Genomic DNA, 25,819 nt, shown 5'->3' with positions numbered 1-25,819 from the left:
ACTTCGTCAAACATCACTTCGCACATTTCTAGCAGGCACTACAAGTCCATCAAAAATTATCTCTTCACTGTCTTCTGATGTCCTCCTTGTAGGACAACACCTTACTACATCTCTATCTGGGCACTGATTTCTGATATTGTTTTTAATACATATTTCTCTGCAACAGCAATCACTCATTATTTTGAATACAACTTTAAAACAGCCCTTGCAACAGTTACAATAGTTGCATAGACAACAAAGAATTACTATTATCACCACATTAGAGCCCACGAAACTTTGGAAAGAAAACTAACTTAACAAGAAATTGCTGAATGCACTTCTCTCCTGATACACAATTTCACTCTGCAACTCATCCAACTTATGTCCTGTAGCAGTTCGGACATCTAGCTACCTAACTACAGGCTGTATCGGCAAACCTAACTTCAGTTCAATTATATTTTGTTTCTTGTTGTTTACTTCTCAACAATCTATTAGCGTACTCAAGTTTGGCACAATGTCATCGCTATGGACATTTGTTTGTATTGCATGTCCGGATTGTATCATCATTTGAGCTGTATATTCTCGACATTTACCTAAAAATTTCAATTTTCCTGTCCTTCATGACAGATGATGGAAATGCCCTCATCCACTGGGCAACAAACAGTCATTAATTATTATTTAGTGGTGTCCACAGACTTTCTTTCAATACTATTAACTTTTGCACGCAATTCTTCAGAACTTCTTGCACTGGTTGCAGCATCTTCGCCTCACATCTCATATTATCATATGTAAATAAGAGAATAAAAACTTGTTTGCATATTTTGAGGCTCTGATCTGTTTTACATTGTAAGCTCTCCTTATTTAATTTCACATACCTCCATCTTGCATCATCAATTAGCTGTAGCTCTTTCTCAGGGGCAATATACATAAATAAATGCCTCATTCTGTCCACCTATAATGGTGACGGTAGTAATTCGTAGAGGCTGTACACACTGTCCTATACTAGTGAGGTATTCAACACATAACTTAAGATGTTTCAGCTATGAAAACATCCAGATCAATAATTCTGATAAATTCATAACCACTGTCACTCGTTAAGCTGCTTATCCTTGGTGTCATCTTTTATCAGCTATAGATACACCATGATCTGTACAGGATTGATCAGATGTGGCATCAGAATGCCTTTCTGAGTGTTAATAATTGCTGATATATCATATTCCCGCTGTAGCTCATCAAGTATACCCGTGTGTTGAATTAATTGTTCACTAACAGTGATCAAAATGACTACTTTCTGCAACCATTTGTCAGTACTGTTCTCAAATTCTACTATGTGTCAGCTTAATTGTTTCATTCCACATGTGATAATCTCTTCTTTTCTTTTGCTATGGAGTTTACCGTTTGGTTAAAACTAGTCAAGATAGCTTTAACTATAGTCACTTGCTCCTTCGAAAGTCTGAGCAGTTGTTTATGTTCTCCTTCTAAAATGTTTACCTTTGCCTTGAAGTACATAGCATCATCATCATCTAGGGTTCCGAACAAAATTTTATTGACCTTGCCCACAAAATTTCAGATCCCTTGTTACTTTATACGGGTTTCATGTCATGCTAATTGTCCAATTAGTCCTGGCACCTTCTCAATTTTCCCTATGTGCCAATTTAATGCAAATTCTGCACTTTTACACTCTGCTGCACTGATGTTCTGCAACGCTAATCTAACCTTACGAAATCGAGAACCTTGGTACGCACAAATTTTTCTTTCAATTCCATCAAATTGAAATAACTCATAATTTTCCAATTTACACAGTAAATTTTCACCTGCCCCATGTTATCGTAAGGGAGTGACATCTGGAACTTCATTACTTGTGTATACAGTTCTTGTCTGGTGTGCTCAATTCCTGGGAGCAGGAGGATAATGACGGTGATGCAGTATGACACCGACATCCGGAATTAGAAAAACTCCTTCCGTCTATTGGCATGAACCGTAAGATGGTTGTTTCGTTTCAGGCAGGTTACCACATTAGGCCACTTTGTTTGTGCTACTGTGTATAGACCTAACCAGTGCATATCTAACTTACGCGATCTGTCTCTTCGTACGCTCTCATCACACAACAGCTCTTTCTCAGGGGCAATATACATAAATAAATGCCTCGTTCTGTCCACCTATAATTGTAACGGTAGTAATTCGTAGAGGCTGTACACATTGTCCTCTACTAGTGAGGATTCTGTGTTCTGCATTTTATTCCTCATTCTTTATTTTACATTGCACATTACGCTCTCTTGCACACCAGTGCATTTCTTGCATGTGCTCCTTTAGCTCTGCCACATAATCGTCAAAATCATACCTCATTCCATCCAGATCTTTCTGCAGTATCCCTGGAATATTACACGTTCTTCCCGAATAACTCACATGGCATACATCATGTCACATCGTGTGGCATCATATTATATACAAAAACTGCGAATGGAATCCAACTGTCCCAATTTGTCTGTGCTTTATTCACATAATGCCACAACATTTTCATTAACATTTGGTGCAACCTTTCTACACTCCGTTTGTTTGGGGGTGGGTCCTGGTAGTCTGAATCTTTTCAATACGTGGCAGTTTACACACTTTTTTCATGGTTTCACTCATGAAATTACTTCCCATATCACTTAACAATACTGATGGTATCCCATACCTCAGTATAATGTTCTCAACTAGCATGCGCGACACTGTATCAACATTTGTCTTTCAATCGCTTCAGCTAACACAAACTGCATCAGCGCATCAATGTTAGAATATACTTGTTTCCACTGTCCGTCTGATTTAATGGTCCTACTATACCAATATCACACCTTTTGAAAACGTATTCAGCTGTTTTTGTGATTTCGTGAGGTGGTTCTTTAGACAACTTTTGTATATATTCTACTGAATCTTTTTATATACCATTCCACACACAGTATTTCTTTATTCACTCATCACTGTGCCCTGGTGTCCTCCAATGGCAGAATCATGAAACTGTTGTAATATCGCAGCTTTTCACCTTCACTTATTTCTTCTGTATCATCGACTCAGCTGTCTCTCATTTCCTGATATACTTTTCTACATTGCTGATACAGTTTTCACACTTCCAAATACAATCTTTCACAGTCCTCGGCTCAGCTGTTTCATGTCCTGTGACCTTGTTGGCCCCACCTGCTGCATATTTGCATGCGTCAACTGCCCCGCTGTCTTTGCCTGCCTGTGGATCCCTGACCTGCACTACAGCTTCTGCGTCTGCTGTATCCTGACCTTGGCTACTGTTGTCTACCGATCATGCACCAGCCGCCCTGACCTCTTTTACTTGTGAGAGTGTGTCGGCGACTTCGTTCTATTTGCCACTCTTGTACACGATTTGATAATCATACTCCTCCAGCTTCAACCTAAACTTCATCAATCCGGATTGAGGATCTGATATACTACCTATCCATGCCAGGAGGTTTGTGGTCAGTACATATCAAGAACTTTCTGCCAATTATGTACAGTCTAAAACATTTCACAATGCAACAAGTGGCCAACATCTCCCTTTCAACTATACTGTACCCTCTTTCCACCTTGTTTAGCGTCCTCCAGGCATATGCAACAGGTAAGTCACTTCCAATTTTTCCCTGACTCAACAGCACTCTGAGGCTTGATTGGCTAGCATCAGTTGTAATTATGAAGTCCTTTTCACAGTCTGGATACTGCAGTATAGGTGGACTTATCAGCTTCTCCTTCAAACACTGAAAAGCATTCTCTTGCTCAACACCTCAGGTGTAACGCACTTCTTTCTTTAGTAATTTGTGTAGCAGCTTTGCGATTTTGCTGAAGCTGCTTATAAAATGTCGGTAGTATCCCACAAGGCCTAGAAACACCTTTAATTGCTTTCTTGTTCAGCGCTGTGGATACTGCTTTATTATCTTGACTTTCTGTGGATCTAGCTTCAAGCCCTCAGCCAATATAACAAAAATAGCACACTTATTTTTGCAAAAATTCACACTTGCCCACCTGTAATTTTAAATTGTGGTGTCCCAGTCTTTCAAATACCTCTCCCAGCCACACACTGTGTTCTTCTAAGGAGGATCCGAATATGACGACGTCGTCCAGGTAGATGAACAGCTTATCACCTTGCATCCCTGTCATTATGGAGTTCATCAGTCCCTGGAATGTACCTGAGCTGTTTTGAGTTCCATGGGCATTCTTTTGTACTCATAATGCCCATACAGCATGCTGAAAGCCATCTTGTCTCAATCCTGTTTGTCTAATGAAACCTTGTATTGGCCCTTCGCTAAATCCAGGGTCGAGAAGTACTTCGCCTTTCCAAGACCATCAAGAATTTTGTCTATTCTTGATGATGAAACTGAATTTAAGGAGATCTCATTCAGTTGTCGTAGTCTGCAATATTAGCCACTTTTGTTTTCCACTAGCATTTTAAATTTTTAGGCAAAATTATTAACGGGAAGCTCCACCCACTCTTCCTTAGTACTATTATGTCATCCTCTAACATTTTCTCAATATCTTGCTGGAGTATCTCCTCTTGTGCTTGCAGTATTCTGTAGAGTTGCAAGCATATCACCCCACCTTCCACTTCTGGCAGCAGTTTAATATCTTGCCTGATAATATCTGTGTACAACAACTTGTCTCCTGGCAAACGGAAAATATTACTTTACATGGTGCATAACTCTATAATTACTGCCCTCTCTTTGGCATTCAAATGGCTCACTCCAATATTTTCCTTTAGAATACTTATTCTCACCTTCAACTGTGGCTTACTTATACTGACACGATTCACTCTGAAGGATTCTTTCAACAATTCCCACTTTGGAACTGCTTCAGCTACTACCTATGGGTATTCTACTGGCATTCACCTCTCAGTAGTGTTCAGCACACTTATTAGACCTTCTCCCAATTCTACTTTTGTCAATGCCTCTAGAAGATACATGTGGTGTCAGCGCCAGACACCACACTTGCTAGGTGGTAGCTTTAAATCGGCCGCAGTCCATTAGTACATGTCGGACCCGCGTGTCGCCACTGTCAGGGATCGCAGACCAAGCGCCACCACAAGGCAGGTCTCGAGATACGGACTAGCACTCGCCCCAGTTGTACGGACGACTTTGCTAGCGACTACACGGATGAAGCATCGCTCATTTGCAGAGCAGATAGTTAGAATAGCCTTCAGCTAAGTCAATGGCTACGACCTAGCAAGGCGCCATTAGTAACATTGCATGTATCTAAAGAGTCTCACTTGTATCGCCACAACCTTCAGATGTACCAAAAGGATGGATTAAAGTTAAGTATTCCAGAAGCTACGTACTTTTCTTTATAGCATTCATTACGTATCCTGTTTCAGACCTCACGCCATCCTGCTTTAGCTTAGCGCGTGCCTTTCGGCTTCCTCTCATTGTGTCTAGGCTGTCTTGTCTAGACACAACAATACACGTCCTTTGTGATCTCCTGTTTTGGAATGATAGCCTCTCCCATTCCATTCACCTCTATTTTTATCCAAAACACCCGTTCCTCTTGGGCTCCAATTGTTATCGCTGAAACACTACTAACATTTGGTTCAAAAATGGTTCAAATGGCTCTGAGCACTATGGGACTTAACATCTGAGGTCATTAGTCCCCTAGAACTTAGAACTAGTTAAACCTAACTAACCAAAGAGCATCACACACATCCATGCCCGAGGAAGGATTCGAACCCGCGGCCGTATCGGTTGCACGGTTCCAGACTGAAGCGCCTAGAACCGCTCGGCCACATCGGCCGGCACTAACATTTGGTTTCCACCCTCATTGCTAGTCTCTGGCAATCCCTTTTGCCCGCCACTGTTGTGTTTCAACTGCTAATGACTTTCTGTCAGTACTCACTCTTGCCTTTCCACATGTTTCTCACTTAAGCCTTTGTCAAAAGAGCCTTCTCTCCCTTTTGAAGTTACTGTGCAGAGCTCACCTAGTGACTCCATCTTCATCTCGTGATGTGCCTTTTGCTCGGCATCTGAGCTTTTCCTGAAAGATCCTTGTCATTCCTGCACTTCCACGATCATATTAGCAAGTACCGGGCTTCTAATACCTAATTGAACTATGTGGAGCTCACACTCTTGCTCCCCCTTCATTCCACCCCATACCCTGTGGATCCATTGGCTTCCAGTGACATAACTGAGTACAACTCTATTTTCCTTGAGAAAGTCTCAGTGCACCAGCCCTTCTCTGATTACATGGAAGCAATGCCTCAGTTGCATTCTGCTTCCCACTTGCAACCATATTAGTGATTCCCTGAATCCTAATATGTTCAGCTGCATTACATTTTCCGCCATTTTTCAGACTACTTTTCCCAACCAGGCTTATCTGTGCCCCATTATCAATGAGAAACCTCTGGCAATCATTAATACCTTCCTCACAGTCTAGTTTTACAAACTCATTTTTGCTTTTGCAATCGTCTGTTGGAGTGGAGAGCAGCCACGAAGGCAAGTGTGTCATGCGTTCTTCACACAGAGAGGGGGGGGGGGGGAGGGGGAGAGAGAGAGAGAGAGAGAGAGAGAGAGAGAGAGAGAGAGAGAGAAGATATGTTGCAATGCTCCCAATTTCCTTCCGTCAGCTCACACACTGAGACAGCTGATGGCACGCTAGCATAAACTTCATTCCATAGTGATCTTTATGAACTGTATTCTTAGTAACGAGAATCCTCATGTTGACCTCAATCACAACATTCCCAATCATATAAAATATTGAGACAAATAATTTCTCTACATTAAGTTCTACATGGTTGAAGATGATAGACTTTGGGGGGGAGCACAGAAACCACTGCATGTGGTAAGAAGGTATATAAAACTGTTTTCAGATTGTAAAAACTTTCTTAACAGCTCCAATATATCGCTCAAGGTGGATCCCTTCCAAAAGACCAGTTTATTTGTAAAGCAAACAGAGACAGAAGAGCTACAATCTATTTTGTCAGTAATCATGATGCAGCTTCATTCTTTCTTTAAATACTGTCAATGTTTCACCTTTTGAACAACAACAATTTGTTTTGTTAATCAAATGAATTTTTGGATTGCTTACATTATGCACCTACAGTGATCGAACACATTTAAAGCATTTTCAAGTTTTAATAATTTGTCACCATAAGGATATCAATAACAGATCATTTAATGTGTTACTAAAACCTAATTTTCTTTCATTGTGCAACCTGCTATGGTGTTATAGTATGTGTATTTCATGGAACGAAATATATTTTATGGTAAAAATGGCATTGCTACGAGGTCAAAGATGAAACTTGAGCTACCAATAAATTTTTCAGGCACAGTCACGCAAAGTCATAAGTAGTATCGTCTTCGCTGTCCAATGTAGATGAATCAGACTCAGCAAGATTTATGATGAACGGTTCCCTAAAAATGACCCTGCCAATTTCCCTGTTGTAATCTTCATCTTGCAGTTTTTCTGTGTGTCTCACGCAAGCTGCCCATGCTGATGCTGAGATGCTGTCTACTGCCTCATGTGTAAGTCTTGCAACATCTGCAATATATGCTTTCACCTGAGCCCATACCATCTCGATTGGGTTGTAATGGCAATTGTATGGGGTTAATCTAATGATACAGTCTCCATACTGCTTTCCAATTTCATCTATTTCATAAACTCTTTATGCAGGTTTGTGTCAACTGACAAGAACAAGCAATTCTGCTCTGGTATGCAACACGTTACAAGGTATTCTGTTAGATGACAGCCATGTCATAATGTTTGTGTTTTTGGAGTTCATATTTGGAGCTTTGTTCACTTGCACTGAGTGGATGCTCACATTGTCCATGACTATAACTGAAGACGCAGGAATATGCGGCAATAATTGTTGTGTAAACTGACTTTTGAAGATGCTGTACATCATTTCAGAATGGTAATCTTCAGAATTCTTAGCTTTTGATGCCTTAAAAATCAGATTACCCTGGGGAATAAAGCCAGTGTCTACTGATCCAACATGAAGCACTATAATTCTGTTACCCTTACCAACAGGAACTTTTAATCCACCGTACCCATCGCTCACTTTCCAGCACATAGCCCTTGTGTGGTTCTGATTAACGAAAGTGTCATCTAAGTAATAAATTCGAGGTGTGCCAGCGTCTCTGGTCTCCTGCATTCCATTAATAATTTCCTACCAACATTCGTTTTCTGATACATGAACCCTATGTCTCTCATTATCCTCAACATGGTTCATTTGCTTCCATTAAAATTTTCAGCTTCTTTCACACGTGAAACTAGTTTCTCTGCAGTTGGATACTTGCCTTCAGCAAACATGCTGCACACTATTTGCCACAAAACATTTTTCATGAAATCATGTACCTCACCCACTTGTTTTTTGCGGCTGTGTTGCTTCCCTGGTGATTTGAAAACAGCTGAGCTGCAGGCTTGGAGAGATGTCTTAGCTTCGCTGGATATTCTCTGAACTCTCCTCAAACCAACATCACTTGCTTCAACTGTCTGCTCCTGGCATTTGGCAATGGCGCGACCCGCGCCTTGTGCTGTCATGGATTCAGTGGAAGATCCTCTCTTAAAGTACTGGTACACACGTAACACTATTCCTCTTGCCCATTTGTGAAGCATTTGGCGTGATTGCTTACCATCATTCATAATGAACACTATGGAGGCACTCAGCACTCAGCAGAGAACACTATGACTGAAATAAACAGTTAAAACTTCTGAACACAGCACAATCCGCACAGAACGAAAACAAGAATGTCACTGGCGCGCGATTGGCTGTGAGTCATGTGGTACACTTTCGCATGCTTCTACACATCTGATCCTTACCCACCATTGTAACTGCTCTCCACTCTAATATCTTCCCAGGCAGGACGTAAGGCGACTGCTTTCTTATTCCCTTACTTAGTTTTCCTGGCTTTTACCTTTCCTATACGCATTCTGTGCATGGCAAGCGCTCTCTGGGCAGACTCACATAACGACCTTTTCTTTAGCATTTAAAGCACATTATAGCTTTATTCTGCACACATGGGCCCCTGCAACCTGGTAAATTACATTGTGTGTGTTTCACTACTTGCATTCTGTCAGTTTCCTTGAAATTTCCTGGTGCAACCGTTCATACTTTTCATATTACTGGTATCGCTATGACAATTTCGCATCATATGGCCTGGCTTCCCATACTTGAAGTCCTTTGATGCCTTCTTTTCTTTTCAGGGCACAGCACCACCACCTCGGATGATCATCTTTTCTCGGAAAGAGGTTACTGCATTCTCCTCTGTCAGAGCGATCTCCATAGCCTCTGCTAGCATTAACTGTTCACCACATGCTCATGTTATGGTCTTTATCCTATTGTCAAAAATGCCATGGGTAAACATAGCTCAGCTTAATTTTCAGATGAGAGCAAGGCTACTTTCTAATTCTGATTCTCTAATGGTACCTCTAATAGCTTCCCTGAGGTAGTGTTCCATTGTGTCCATCCATGAGCCCCACTATGCTAAACTTTAACCATGTTCTTGCCGTCTTGAAAACAATTGGCACGCATAGTAATCAAGTGTCCTTTTGCTGCCATAGTTTTCTACTAATATGGCTCGCACATCTCGCCAAATGGTGCTTAGGTCTCTAACAACTTACTGTGTGCTGAGTCCACTATCTTAGTTTCAACAAATTTCGAAAGAGTACCATGCAGCTCTGGGTCAACAAGTCACATTCATTGAGAAATTCATTTAGTGTTTTTTTTAGTGGTGTTGAAAGACGAGGGCATTAACTTTAGCACATCTGACAAATTGACAGTTGTCTAATGGGTTGCTCATTTGCGTCAGTGCCTGCACTTGAAACATTATCACTGTGACATGCTGGCTAATTTTTGTTTAACTCATCACAGAATTTCTCACTGCTGCCATCCGTCCCTTCTGTACGTCATCTGCTATGAAGCACTGATCTTGTGCCACTGGCTGTCGTCGCCACTGCCGTTGCTGTCAAATGTGTGCCTTCCACTGTTCAGTGCCACCATCTGCAATCTCAGATCTGCCTGTGCTGCCACTGCTGAGACCTGCCCTGTGCCATGTGTTATCCAAGCCATTGTCTATCATCATCAGTGCCGCTGCACTGGCTCTGTGTCGCCAGCTACCCCGCACTGCCCACTGCGGCTGCTACTGCTTCTGGTTGCTCCCGCACAGCTGTCTGCGACCTGACGCCACCTTCTGCAATTGACAGTGCTCCTGCATCGCCTCTGCGCACCGTCTGTGACCTCGTGCCACTGTCTGCAGCCCTTGACCACCTTCCGGGATGTCCGCTTCGACGCCGGGTGCCGTCTGCCTGTTGCTACTGAGGCTGAATCCCTTGGTCCCACCCTCCTCTTCTTTTTTCTTCTGGTGCCATCTGTACCTTGGCTTTTTCTTCTCCTTCTTCTTGAGAGCTTCTTTGCTCTCCTGACTCCGTCGCTGGCCTGCGTACGGGCTATCCAAGTAATGCAAAAGGGGATTCTCAAAGCTGTTCCGTTGTTTTGCGTGGCATTAATCTGAGCAGGTTTGGTATTTCAAAATATGTATGTCATGGCCAGCAAGCGGTCTAGACATATAATGATGTAAGGAAGGGGAGGATAGTCCACACAGTTTCCTATATGGAGAAGGTTAACAGGATCCTATACCTATGGAGAGAGGTACGTGGCTAATTCAGAGACACAAACAGAGCCAGAGCAAAACTACACAAGTGCAAGCCCCAGGCCTGAACTGCACGGAGGTCCTCCTGGACTGCTTTCTAAACTGAACTGTCACTCTGGGCCCACCACTACCGCCTTTATAGGCAGCGTCAACCCCTTCTACGTTGGTGTCTGGCCACTGCCCTTCCAGTCCTCATACGTTACCATATAAGGTTACTGCCATCACCTGAGTTGTGCTTTGCCATGTGACCTCACATGATACCTCACGAGTCTACGTCATTTTTCCAGTCAACACCCATCCTGCAGCATTGCCTTTGTATTCTCAATAAAACTTACTCATTCTTGCTTCTGTTCCCCCACCCGCATATTTTGAATATGCGAGAAACCGTCATTAAGGCGGCACAGGTCGTGGTCCACTAGAAATTGGTCAATGAGGAACCCCCAAATAGACAAAAAAGTGCTGTCCCAGAAAGGGTGATGCGTGTTAAAATCCCCAATGAGGAGAAAGGTAGGCGGAGACTTGCTGAAGGAGAGCAGTTGGAAGGAGAGGTGTAGGTGACCCATCAGGTGGTAGATAGAGATTGCAAACCATGACCACAGAGTCCAAGTGTACCTGGATGGTACTCCTTCCAAAGTGGTACAAAGGGGGATCCATGTGCTACCAACGTCCATCCGGAGCAATGTGCAAATGCCACCGGAAGCCCTCATAGGGTCAACCAGATTTGACAGAAAGCATGGAACCCATGAAGGGCCAGTGAATAAGCATCAGTAAAATGATATTCCTTGAGAACGACACAAGCTGCCAAGTAAAAGGAAATAACAGATTGCAATTTTGGAAGGTGACGATGGTATCCATTACAGTTCCAATGAATAATCATGGAGAGGGGATCCAAAAGGAAGGTAAATGGGCTGGAGCCAATCATGTGCGGGGTCACTGTTCATTACCAATGAGGGCAGGGTGAAATCCATAAATAAGAGATCAGATTGAGGTTGCACTGGGGGGAGATGGCATCTCTGGGAGCACTGTTGTTGGGGGTGGGGGTGGGGGGGGGCATGGTTCTTCTTCTTCTTCTTCTCTTTCATAGATTGTCAAAGGCAGGCCATGCAGGGAGAGCAGGCTTCTGCAAGGTCTGGAACTGAGAGAGAGAGTGGTGATCTTGGGGTGCACAGACCATGTGTCCTGTAGCCAAGTTGTGGGGGCAGACCTCCAGACTGGGAGATGGTGGGGTGAGTGGTCCCAGGAGGGGGCCCCAGCATCAGTGGGCCCTGAAGAAGGGGGGCACTTCTCCAGCTGCGGAGGGTAAGCAGCACTTGGACAGGAGGGTGTTGGAACTGGAGAGGAGGGGGGGGGGGGACTCAAGTGAGGAAGAGGGAGGAGGGGGAAGGGATGTAACAGAGGCAAAGTTAGAAGTCATCGACACAGGGTGAAGCTGGTCATATTCCTGAGGAGCCTCAGTATCTGATAAATGATCAAGGAACTTATACTCCTTTACCTTCTTATAAACTGGATGATCTGGTGGGAATGGAGGGTGATGGTTGTGACAATTAACACACATGGGTGGCAGAACACAGGGGCTTCCTTCATGGAGTGGGTGTCAACATTCACCTCACAGAGAGTCCGCCATACAATGGGAACACATGTGCCCAAAACGCAAGCACCGAAAACACCTCATTGGTGTTGGAATGTATGGTTTCACATCACACCAATAACACACAACCTTGACCACCTCTTAGAGGATGTCTCCCTCAACTGCCAGAATAAAGGCATCAGAATCGGTATGATTGTCCTTACGACCAGTGGCGGCTGCTACGTCAGAGCACAAGAGCAAGTGAACACCCATACTTTTGACACCTAGCAGATTTATTGGTTATTTTTCTTTGAATGGTTTGAAATGTAACACAGATGCAGTAATCTGAAACATATTGCACTAAATCCAGTGCTATGCCTCACTGATACTCCTACAGACTCCGTGAAACTTGTCAGCAGGGCCATGAGCACAGCTTCATTTGTGCGCGTTTGAAGGAGGTTTTGTTCAATGATGTAACTGCCTTATGGGTCAAATGCATACAGATTTGATGAACAATGTCCATGTTTCACCATGTGCACAGCTAGTCCCTACCACTGAACCATAAGTTTACATCAGTGCCACCAGGTGGTAGCATATTGCAGCAGACATCCTCATTTGTTTGGCATAAATCCTGCTAGGCAGCAGCACATTCCTCAGATATGCCACTTCACTCACTATTTAGTAAAATCAGATCAGATGTCAGAATATGTGATAGTTATAATGATAAAAAAACAACCTATTTTATGAATTTCTGAATGCATTATAGTATATTAAGTTTTGCATTTTATCATTCAGTAAGGCACTTGCACTGATAACCATAAGGGCCTGAAACATCACCATTGATTGTAAGTTATAGCATTTATTCATGCTTCTGACAACTGTTGATCTTATGGTAGTCAGATTTATTGGTGCTATAGATCCACATTGTACGGGGTGTTCAAAAAGTCTCTCCGCACTGCTGTATGATTCTTAGCCGCATGTGCCATATACCGCAGTGAATATACCGGAATGAAACTCAGTGAAATACAAATTATTAATTTGTTGAATATTCATTTTTACTTACAAATTTTCACATTAAATGTTGAAAGTGTCCCCCCTGTTGTTGAATACACAATTCAATTCATCTAATGTTTCCAAACACAAGCTGTAATAATTTCTTTTGTAACAGAAGCAGTGAAAGTGGATATTGCAGTTTTCAATTCACCGATGGATTTTGGACGCTTTTTATAGACAGTTGCTTTCCTTTCACTGCACCCCAGAAGAAAAAGTCAGGTGGTGTTAGGTCAGGTGATCGTGGAGGCCAAAGCCCCTGTGAAATTATGAGATCACCAAAAACATCAGCAAGCAGTGACATTGAAACGCAAGCTGTATGAGCGGTTGCACCATCCTGATGAAAATAACCGTTTAGTATTTCACTTCACACAAGTTCTCCTATGAATGGGTATAGAATATCACTGCAGTATCATTGTGCGTTTATTGTTTCGTTGAAAAATATGGGACCCACAATCCGACATCTAGAAATTGCAATCCAAACTCCTATTTTCACAGAATGAAGTTGTTCCTCATGAATACACAATGGATTTGCAGTACTCCACATACGAGAAATTTGCGAGTTCACATACCGGGATAAATGAAACCACGTCTCATCAGTGAAAAACGTTTCATTAAGAATAGCCCTTCAGTTTTGTTGAACGAAATTTTTGAGCCATTGACAATAATGCAGTCTCTTGCTACGATCAGTATTTTTCAGTTCTTGCACGACAGTCACTTTGTATGGGAAAAGTTCTAATTTTTTCCTTACAGCTTTGTGGGCCATTCCGACACTAACATCGATTTCCTGGGCGAGTTTTCTTACTGACTTGTTCGGAATCATGGACATTTTATTGGAAATATTGTGTAGTTTATCCACAGACAAAACGCTAGGATGACCACTTCTCGGTGCATCTGTCACTGAACCCGTACTTTGAAATTTGTTAATCAAATCTTGTACAGTATCAGTATGTGGGAGTGTTATCTCCGGGAAAACTGAATTAAATGTGTGACAAACTGAAACTATGTATTTTCCACCAGCTTTGAACACTTGTTCAACTAAAAACACACGTTCTTCGATGGTTAGCATTTTAACAGTAACAAAAACGAACAAAGGAACTAAACTTAAATGTTCATGTCAACACGTAACGACACACACACCCCAACGATACTACTGATGGTGGCTGAGATAAACGAAACAGTGGAATGTTGGGAGAGTCCACTTGAAGGGAAGTAACCCAAGCAGGTGAACAATCATACGGCACGTGCGGCTAACAATCATACGGCATTGCGGAGAGACTTTTGGAACACCCCGTGTATACAAGTATAAACATTCATGAAAGCTGTCTCAGTTCCTCTGATATTCACTGAAATATGGGATCAAAAAAAGTTAACTTTGGGTCTTTGTCGTTATCAGAGCTCACTTGTGTGCTTTCTAGTCAAGTCACCATGTTGGTAGACATTACTACTTGAATTTATAATCATTATCACAGATGGCAGTTTGTGTTTGGAGTCGGTTGTTTACTATGTGAGAATTGGCTTTTGTGTGTAGCGTCAACATGAACTCTGTTGAATATATTTTAAGCGCTAAGAGAAAAGTAATTTAACCAAGAAAAGTTAGCTGCAACGGAACTAAGGCCTCCAAGACCAGATCTGCTGATTGAGAAAGTGGTGAAATCAAATAAGCATGACTACAAGCAAACATTTAACGAAGAAGTGTACAATAAGCATAATTGCTGTGTGGCTGCAACTGAAAATGTCTGGTTTTCAGCCTGGAATTTAATTTGTGAACTAATACAAATGTTATGGATCTTATAAATTTGTCCAAAGAATACACAAGCATGAAAACTCCCACTTACACAACAACACCAAACGGAGAGCAATGAAAGGTTACACTTTATTTCTTTCTTGCCTTAAGCTGTAATTAATTATGTACAAAACAACAAAATTCCACAGAAAAAATTCTTTCTTTTGTCAGACGAGTAATGCATATTATTAGTACTATAATAATAATTATTATTATAATCATCATCATTAACTCACGAATCACCACTGGTTCCAACCTTCCTGAGCATGCCAAACAACATGAGTGCCCCATCATCCCAGATTAGTCCAGAGTTCCTCATCGGTTTGAAGGATGAGGTCCCTATGAAAAATGATTCCCTGAACCATATTCAAAGACTGGTAGGGAGTAACGGACACCGCAACATTCCCAAGATGGTCAGAAACATGTAGGGCTGCAGACTGGGCAGCAGAAGTAGTTTTGATCAACAGCAAACCAGACCGCATCTTACTGAGGGACTCCACCTCACCAGGTTTGTCTTCAATATTTTCCACAAAAAATAATGACTTTGTGGCAGTGAATGTATCCCCGTCAATCCCAGTGTGGGGAAAGTGTTTCACCTCAAGCTGGAGAGCCTGGCTCTCCCATCAGGGTGAAGTCTTGGTAATTTACTATTCTATTAGCACTTAAAGTATAGTCAACAAAGTTCATGTTGACACTACACACAAAAGCCGATTCCTGCACAGTAAACAACCAACTCCAAACACAAACTGCCATCTGTGGTAATGATTAAATTCAAGCAGTAATGTCTACCAACATGGTGACTTGACTAGAAAGCAAATGAGGCTCTGAGAAGGGTCATAAGAATTAAAAGATTCATTACCAACTGAAGAGATGGCTACAGAAGAATGGTCAGTCTTGTGGAGCATGATACATTTCATACACAAAGCATCCAACCTGATGCCAGCCGCTCTGATCACGAGTTTTCCCTATTTGTGCTATCCAGCCACATCAAGGGCCACCTGGCACAGCAGCCGTTGCTGGGATTTCCGATGTCCAGCAGGACGAGCAACCACTCCTATGCATACATAGGGAGGCAGCTGTTCAGGCATCAGAAGTGTGCTATCTGTGTTGTCAGGGGACTCAGCCATATGGGTACATAACAGCCCCACCACATGGACTGGCTACATGTGCTGGTGACCTAGCAGGGTGGAGGGGAACTACAGAGGGAAAGGAAGAGGGGAAGCAGGGGGGGGGGGGGGGGGGGAGATATTGATGCCAGAAATGCTAGGAAGGGAGTTCCTCATCAAATGACTCACACTACAGAGAGGAAATTTAGAAGTGGAGGGAAAAACCCCAATGACGGACCAAAAGGTAGGATGAAAAAGAAAAGGCAAGGAGAACAAAATGGAAGGAAGACAGGAGAAAAGGTGGATAACCCAGGTGACATAAGTAAAAACACCGAGAATGGGGGAGGAGGGGAAGGGGCAAGGATGGGAGGGAGGGAAGGGCGTGAGGAAGGAAATTCATTCCAGGAAGGAAGAATGGGCTGCAATAGCTACGGGGCCTGTATGTACCATGCACAAACTCATGAAAGAACTGGGAGCGCCCTGGGGAGGTAAGATTTTTGTGCCAGCAGTCACTCCTGTGTCTCTGTAATGATCATTTCACATGGTCCTCTAGAGTCTGCAGCAGGTGGTGGTCAGCTCAGTTACAATAATCCTGTCACAGCCTATGCATTCTGCATTTGGTGCCAATGAGGTCCCACTTGTCATGTGACAGGCCCCTAGCACCAGCCAATACAGTCTTCAGTGAGATAACATGGGACTGATACGTCATCCTGTTGTGATAGTCATCTTCTGGCTTTCATGATTTGGTAAGTTGTAATAGCCGCAGATGTCTGCAGCCTGGGTGTCGCAGTGGGTTGTGGTAGTGGGTCGACCAAAGTGGCTGTTGTAACACAATATGTAGTCAGAAGATCACTGCCAAAGTGCACTGGTTGTTGTACATTGCCACCATAATGTTTCCCCAAACACTGCCAGACCCAGCTTAAGCTACACACAAGTATCTGAGTAAAACAAATGGCCCAAGCATAGGATGTTCCCTGACCTTGGAGTGACTTCTCAACACTTGTTGACACCACCAACAGCAGCTGCTGCTGCTAGTACCACAGGATAGAGCCTGTACTCTCCACGATAATCCTGCTGCAAAAAACAACAATTCTGCCATGCCAAGACTTGTGGCAGCACATACACAAATGAACTCAGGGTAGCGAGCAGCATAGTATTTGCTCTACATGAGATCCCCTGTGTGTGGGGCAGAAGCTAACAGCAATTAAGGCCAGGAATACTGAAAGATCAAAGGCAGTGTCTGAAGACAAATTCCCGTCTACATAATTAATAAACACTGGCTAAAGGGGAATGATCCAGATGACACGAGCTGTGAGACAACCATTGAAACTGAAACGTGCACACAAAATCTTGTTCTCCCTTTTGCTCTGACCTATACTTGCCAACTGAAAAGCACAGCTAAGTGTTCGGGTAACTCTTGAAGTACTCACTATATGCAATTAGTAGCATATCATTATCAAGTGTAGTAAATAGTTTTCCTGCTGTTAACATCATACCTCCCTCTTCATAGATGACCACTGAAAAGTTTGTCACACTTTCACAAAACAAATGTGCATCTGGGCAAATATGTTCGTTGCCCGATGAGTCTCTATTACAAATTGCACATCTTAAGTACAAAGGTAATTTTTCCCGAGGGCATGCAGCTTTACTGTATGGTTAAATGATGATGGCGTCCTCTTGGGTAAAAGATTCCGGAGGTAAAATAGTCCCCCATTCGGTTCTCCGGGTGGGGACTACTCAAGAGGATGTCGTCATCAGGAGAAAGAAAACTGGCATTCTACGGATCGGAGCGTGGAATGTCAGATCACTTAATCGGGCAGGTAGGTTAGAAAATTTAAAAAGGGAAATGGATAGGTTAAAGTTAGATATAGTGGGAATTAGTGAAGTTCGGTGGCAGGAGGAACAAGACTTCTGGTCAGGTGACTACTGGGTTATAAACACAAAATCAAATAGGGGTAATGCAGGAGTAGGTTTAATAATGAATAGGAATGTAGGTAAACTACTACAAACAGCATAGTGAACGCATTATTGCGGCAAAGATAGATACGAAGCCCACGCCTACTATAGTAGTACAAGTTTATATGCCAACTAGCTCTGCAGATGACGAAGAAATTGAAGAAATGTATGATGAAATAAAAGAAATTATTCAGATAGTGAAGGGTGACGAAATTTAATAGTCATGGGTGACTGGAATTCGGTAGTAGGAAAAGGGAGCGAAGGAAACGTAGTAGGTGAATATGGATTGGGGCTAAGAAATGAAAGAGGAAGCCGCCTGGTACAATTCTGCACAGAGCACAACTTAATCATAGCTAACACTTGGTTCAAGAGTCATAAAAGAAGGCTGTATACATGAAGAAGCCTCGAGATACTGACAGGTTTCAGATAGATTATCTAATGGTGAGACAGAGATTTAGGAACCAGGTTTAAAATTGTAAGACATTTCCAGGGGCAGATGTGGACTCTGACCACAATCTATAGGTTATGACCTGTAGATTAAAACTGAAGAAACTGCAAAAAGGTGGGAATTTAAGGAGATGGGACCTGGATAAACTGACTAAACCAGAGGTTGTACAGAGTTTCAGGGAGAGCATAAGGGAACAATTGACAGGAATGAGGGAAAGAAATACAGTAGAAGAAGAATGGGTAGCTTTGAGGGATAGAGTAGTGAAGGCAGCAGAGGATCAAGTACGTAAAAAGACGAGGGCTAGTAGAAATCCTTGGGTAACAGAAGATATATTGAATTTAATTGATGAAAGGAGAAAATATAAAAATGCAGTAAATGAAGCAGGCAAAAGGAATACAAACGTCTCAAAAATGAGATCGACAGGAAGTGCAAAATGGCTAAGCAGGGATGGCTAGAGGACAAATGTAAGGATGTAGAGGCTTATCTCACTAGGGGCAAGATAGATACTGCCTTCAGGAAGATTAAAGAGACCTTTGAAGATAAGAGAACCACTTGCATGAACATCAAGAGCTCAGATGGAAACCCAGTTCTAAGCAAAGAAGGGAAAGCAGAAAGGTGGAAGGAGTATATAGAGGTTCTAAACAAGGGCGATGTACTTGAGGACAATATTATGGAAAATGAAAGAGGATGTAGATGAAGATGAAATGGGAGATACGATACTGCGCGAAGAGTTTGACAGAGCACTGAGAGATCTGAGTCGAAACAAGGCCCCTGGAGTAGACAACATTCCAATGGAACTACTGACGGCCTTGGGAGAGCCAGTCCTGACAAAACTCTACCATCTGATGAGCAAGATGTTTGAAACAGGCGAAATACCCTCAGACTTCAAGAAGAATATAATAATTCCAATCCCAAAGAAAGCAGGTGTTGACAGATGTGAAAATTACCGAACTATCAGTTTAATAAGTCACAGCTGCAAAATACTAACGCGAATTCTTTACAGAAGAATGGAATAACTAGTAGAAGCTGACCTCGGGGAAGATCAGTTTGGATTCCGCAGAAATGTTGGAATACGTGTGAAGCAATACTGACCCTACGACTCATCTTAGAAGCTAGATTAAGGAAGGGTAAACCTACATTTCTAGCATTTGTAGACCTAGAGAAAGCTTTTGACAATGTTGACTGGAATACTCTCTTTCAAATTCTGAAGGTGGCAGGGGTAAAATACAGGGAGCGGAAGGTTATTTACAATTTGTACAGAAACCAGATGGCAGTTATAAGAATCGAGGGGCATGAAAGGGAAGCAGTGGTTGGGAAGGGAGTGAGACAGGGCTGTAGCCTCTCCCCGATGTTATTCAATCCATATATTGAGCAAGCAGTGACGGAAACAAAAGAAAAATTCGGAGTAGGCATTAAAATCCATGGAGAAGAAATAAAACTTTGAGGTTCCCCGATGACATTGTAATTCTGTCAGAGACGGCAAAGGACTTGGAAGAGCAGTTGAATGGAATGGACAGTGTCTTGAAAGGAAGGTATAAGATGAACATCAACAAAAGTAAAAACAAGGAATTAAGTCGGGTGATACTGAGGGAATTAGATTAGGAAATGAGACACTTAAAGTAGTAAAGGAGTTTTGCTATTTGGGGAGCAAAGTAACTGATGATGGTCGAAGTGGAGAGGATATAAAATGTAGACTGGCAATGGCAACGAAAGCGTTTCTGAAGAAGAGAAATTCGTTAACATCGAGTATAGATTTAAGTGACAGGACGTCGTTTCTGAAAGTATTTGTATGGAGTGTAGCCATGTATGGATGTGAAACATGGACGATAAATAGTTTAGACAAGAGGAGAATAGAAACTTTCGAAATGTGGTGCTACAGATGAACGCTGAAGATCAGATGGGTAGATCAAGTAACTAATGAGGAGGTACTGAACCGAATTGGGGAGAAGAGAAAGTTGTGGTACAACTTGATTAGTAAAAGGGATCGGTTGGTAGGACATGTTCTGAGGCATCAAGGGATCACCAATTTAGTATTTGGAGGGCAGCATGGAGGGTAAAAATTGTAGAGGGAGACCAAGAGATGAATACACTAAGTAGATTCAGAAGGATGTAGGTTGCGGTAGGTACTGGGAGATGAAGACGCTTGCACAGAATAGAGTAGTGTGGAGAGCTGCATCAAACCAGTCTCAGGACTGAAGACCACAACAACAACAAGTACAAAGGAAAGACAAGATTGTGAGTGGACACTATAACCAATGAGTAATGCCAGGACAGGAATTTTGAAGTGCTGGCCAAAGTACTGTCTAACTATAGTTCGTGTTACATAGGAAGATGCTTCTGCGCAGAGAGGCAGAGCAATAGGGAAGTGTGGAGGGGGTAATGTCTGCATAAGCATGGTGATATAGAGAGTACAAAACTCTGTGTTCCCAGGTTCATTTGTCTATGGTACACTGTATTATACATTCACGCTATGAGGGACTAATAAATTTTAAAACCTATTAAGATCAATCATCCACATGAGAGAAATCTTACTTCACATCTTGATGACATTGTGCCTGCTGCTCTACAGCTACAGTCCATGTGGCATTACAAGGCGAGAACAGCTTTTGTGAAGAAGTCTCGTACAATTTTTCTCAAAATGACGACTGTCTAACAAGGTCATTGAAACTATTTGCAATAATTGGTCATTTTACTGTGATCTGGACTGTATTATAAGCAACATAATTAACACTTCAAGCACAAACCAAAATCATCATATTTGTTTAACAACTGCTTCTACTCCAATGAATTTTTTTAAAAAAGGGAGAGGGGGGGAGATACAGGGTGGAGTGGAGGGGGGGGAGAAGGGGGGGGTGGGAGGGAGAGAGGGAGGGAGAGAGAGAGAGAGAGAGAGAGAGAGAGAGAGAGAGAGAGAGAGAGAGAGAGAGAGAGAGAGAGAGAGAGAGAGAGAGAGAGAGAGAGAGAGAGAGAGAGAGGGGGGGGGGGGGGGGGGGGGGGGGGGGGGGGCACTGTAGTTAACTTTAAACTAAACAATGGAAACTCCAGGATGGAATAGTGACAGTGTTATGATAAGGTTCGATTGCTACTCGCCATATAGTGGAGATGGTGAATTGCAGACAGTACAACAAAAAGACTACTAAATAAATTAGAATTATTGGCCATAAAAAGTAATTACACTACTGTGTAAATGGTGGATATGTTATTATATTTTTTGCAGTCAATGACCATTATGAGTGTACACCAACATTCAACATCACATTTCAAAACCACATTTATGATCCATGAAACAAGCAAGTGATTACCATCATCTTTGAATGCCTCCCCCCCCCCCCCCCCCCCTCCACCCCCCACCCCATATAACTAAAAACCACTGATATCTAGACTGGTAATTTTAAGGCATTTTCCAATTTGTGGCTTGAAAATGACAGGTGTTACCTGTACAAACACCAGAATTTTTTATAAATTTATCTGGCCATTTTCTCATGAATTATTAGAGCACAGAACTCACTGAGAATAGCTTAAATTGCACAACTAGCTAGCTGGCTGCTTTGCCTTAGGCAATGTGGTGAAAACTATAGTTACCAATCAAACAGCAGAAACTCTAGGTAGGAATATCACCAATGTAGGAAGAGACACAATTGCCATTTACTGTAAAGAAGACATATCAGGTTGTACACAGGCCCAATTGAAAGACACATATAGCTTTTGACCACAGCCTTCATCATAAAAGACACACACACACACACAGAGCCACTGTATCCAAGTGCCAACACCAGACCGCCTTACCACCCTTATACAGTGGCCATGTATATGTGAGTAGTTGGTGAGTGAACATGTGTGAGTTCTACTTCTGAGGAAGGACTTTGTCCAAAAACTTGGTACAAGATGCAGTATACCAAGAAATTCCTTTCTATATTCCACTGTAATTCTAAGGAGCTTTGAGAATACATCATCAGTGTTTGACAGTAATGGAATTTTATACAGTGATTGGAATAATTATGTTATTACTAAATGAAAATTCATACCTCTTTTAATCATTGGCAGCTCAACAGGTGCAAATGATTTGTCCAGGGCAGCAGGATCATCTACAAAATCGTCACGCAGGAGCTCCTTGAGTTTTTGTTCATCCTCTTCTTTATCAAACTTTCTCTCATACTGGAAAACACAAGATAGTAAAGAAAGTCCTAGTGCCACACAACCAACACCCTCTCTCTATAGCAACCACATTAGTGACCAACAGCTGACTTATAGTACTAACTTTGTGCAGGCGCATGTCTGGCTCTCAATGGTCAGGTAAAACCTCCCAAAAAAAGTGGAAGAAACCAAAAGTAGCACGCTAAATGAACTCAGGCACATAAAACACACAACTAATTGACCTCTAGCTCAAAGAAAATGCAGTATTGTTCATTTAATCTCAAGAACATAAAATCTTTCATAGAATTCACATACATTACGAAATGTGTGTATAAAATGAGATTGATTCCACTACTGCCAGGATACCAAACAATAAATCAATGCCAGGCTCATCATACAAAAGCAGCTTACATAATCCAGCTTGAGGTCAGAAATTAATATAAAGTGAACAACAGGTCCATTGTGTACTTAGTAGGACATATGCCACAACACTTTGGTATAAATCATCATGTGCAAAAAGTACAATCTGATTCAAATTAAACTTCTAAGAGCACATCAGCCAACACCAGGAGAAAAAGTACATATTCTTGATGGCAAGTTTCAGATTGTATCCATAGAGAAGTGCCTGTTGAAACAAAACAGAGCACCTGTGCGAGTGGTTACCATCTGCTGAAAGTCTCTTGGCAATGAAGGTTCACTATCAAAATTGTTATCTGACATTTGTCAAGTGGCAATACAGTCACTGAACTACACACCATGCATCCCTAATAATTAAGTGCCTTAGATATGAGAATTACTGCCATATAAATTTAGTTGCCAAGAATTAAAACATCCACAGCTGCTTCTTCATTAAACTGTGTTACACATCCCATGTCTTGCTTGCAAAAAGACATCTCTCACCTATATACAATGGTCTTTCAAAAAGTAAAGATACAATGGCTCACAGTCTTTAAATAGAACATTTATTTAGAAAACATCAGTTACATCTTATTAACTGGATTATTTGTTATTTTTCGACCTAACCACCCCCGTTATCCAAACATTTGTTAAGTTGGTGCACAAGCTTTTGTATCCCACAGTCATAGAAGGTTGCCGCCTGTTGTCGGAACCATATTTCAATTTCACCTTTGATCTCTTCATCATCATGGAATGATTTTCCACCAAGATGTGATTTCAGGTAACGGAAGACATGGAAGTCGGTGGGTGCAAGGTCCGGGCTGTATGGCGGATGGTCCAATACGTCCCATTTGAATTGTTTGAGCAGTGCTTTGGTTATGAGCGCTGTGTGAGGCTGAGCGTTGTCCTGAAGCAAACGGACTCCACTTGTCAGCTTTCCCCTGTGTTTGTTTTGAATTGCCCTTCAAAGACGTTTCAAAGTCTGGCAATATGCAGCAGCATTAATTGTCGTTCCAGGAGGCATAAATTCCAACAGAAGAATGCCTTGTCTGTCCCAAAAAACAGAAGCCATGATCTTCTTCGCTGAAATTGACGTTTTGCATTTCTTGGCTTTTGGTGAATTTGAATGGCGCCATTGCATTGATTGTTGCTTGGATTCAGGTGTATGGTGATAAACCCATGTCTCGTCACCTGTCACAATGTGATCAAGGAGCTCATCACCTGCTTCAGCATAGCATGTGAGGAAGTAGAGTGCAAAGCCCATCCTTTTCTTTTTGTGTTCTTCCGTTAACAGTTTTGGAACCCAGCACACACACAATTTCCTGTACACTAACCTGACAGTCACAACACCATAAAGAGTTGTCATTGACACGTCCAGTATGATCTGATACAATTCTTTCAATGTGAGAGGTCTATTGGCACAAACTGCTTCCTCCGTTCTCCAAAGAAGGGCATCAAAGATCACAGATGGCCGACTTGTTCCTTGTTCGTTATGAACATCGGTCCTACCTTCAGAGAAATGATGACACCATTTCGTTACATTTTGTCAGTTCATAATGTACCCATAAGCAGAAACAATTTCATTATGAATATCTGTTGGTTGCTCACCTTTTGCATGAAGAAAACGTATGATGGAGCACATTCCGCATTTGGCGGGATTCTGAAACGGCACAGCCATTTTAAACACGACCTACTCCAACCAGAAGCAACGTTCAACTGCCGAACGACTGCGAGGAGAAAGCTAACGGTTCAAGGTTAACACCAGTGTTGCCAACTTGCTCGCCAAAACTCTTTTGTTCCTCTGGCGTACAGTGTATCTTTACTTTCCGAAATACCCTCGTACATAGACACAGATGATTATCAGCACTGAAACTACTTCTGTTATACTTTATATCACAAACAAAATTAAATTTCTTCAACAGAATAACCAGGAAGCAATGTGAAATGAAGCATGCTATGATTTTAACTCTATTAAGATAGATAAACAACAGCAGTATACCATAAGAACCTCAAATAATGTACCAATATGAGTAATTAGTTTAAATATAAAAGGTTTGTGGCTTAAAGTAAATTTCTTTCCAATTGATGTCTCAGTTTGCTCAAGACAAATAAGCACAAATAAATTTTAACCAGTAGTGCCCCATGAGAAATGTTTGATAAGTGCAGAAAATTTCATTCTATGAACATTGGATTCATGTAAAAAAATCATGACAGGACAAAAAGTTACAACACACTCTATTCTACAAGCTCCATTAGTTAATTTTCTTTCAGAAAAACAGATGCTGGACTGTAACATTAGCTTTATCTTCTTCATTGCTTCTAATCTGTACCTCTACCACAGCTACTCCCATTTGAATGTGCTTTCACTTATGTAGTCTATTTAGCAAGGGGTCAATACTATCCTTATAATAGGAATCTTTCCAGAAATAACCTGCATCTATACAGTGTGTTAACTTAAGTTGGCCGATTTCAAAAGGGTGTAGTGGGGAGCAGAAGAAGCAAGCCTGGCCCCCTAATTGACCACCACTGGGTGAGGAGCTGTGTGGCAGGGGGGAACATGCCATGCCTGCCCCCCATAGTGATGGCCCCGGAAACTGTACTTAAAGCTCTCACAAAAGAAGAAGTCACACACAGAAGTAAAAATTACTTAAATCTTGTTTGTAAATGAAACTGAAATGTGCTGACATGTTCAATAAAGATTATTATGTAAACTTATATCAAAGAACTTACATCACAGAAGAGAAACAGTATGAAATACAGTGAAGTGCAACAAAGTAACACAGC

The 25,819-nt window shown here is 41.9% G+C and overlaps 1 protein-coding gene across 2 annotated transcripts in view; it reads right to left on the bottom strand.

The window, feature by feature from the left end:
• LOC124711478 (DNA-directed RNA polymerase III subunit RPC4) overlaps positions 1 to 25,819 on the bottom strand; it is a 53,069-nt gene that overhangs the window by 20,571 nt on the left and 6,679 nt on the right. For both annotated transcript variants that reach the window (XM_047241585.1, XM_047241586.1), the window contains exon 4: positions 22,531 to 22,660. In XM_047241585.1, the coding sequence (XP_047097541.1) occupies positions 22,531 to 22,660 (130 nt within the window). The remainder of the gene's footprint in view (positions 1 to 22,530; positions 22,661 to 25,819) is intronic.

Source organism: Schistocerca piceifrons, chromosome 8 (genome assembly GCF_021461385.2).
Source record: "Schistocerca piceifrons isolate TAMUIC-IGC-003096 chromosome 8, iqSchPice1.1, whole genome shotgun sequence".
NCBI classification, from domain to species: Eukaryota; Metazoa; Arthropoda; class Insecta; order Orthoptera; family Acrididae; genus Schistocerca; species Schistocerca piceifrons.
The sequence above is the reverse complement of the archived record's forward strand: the minus strand, read 5'-3'. Positions and strand labels throughout refer to the sequence as shown.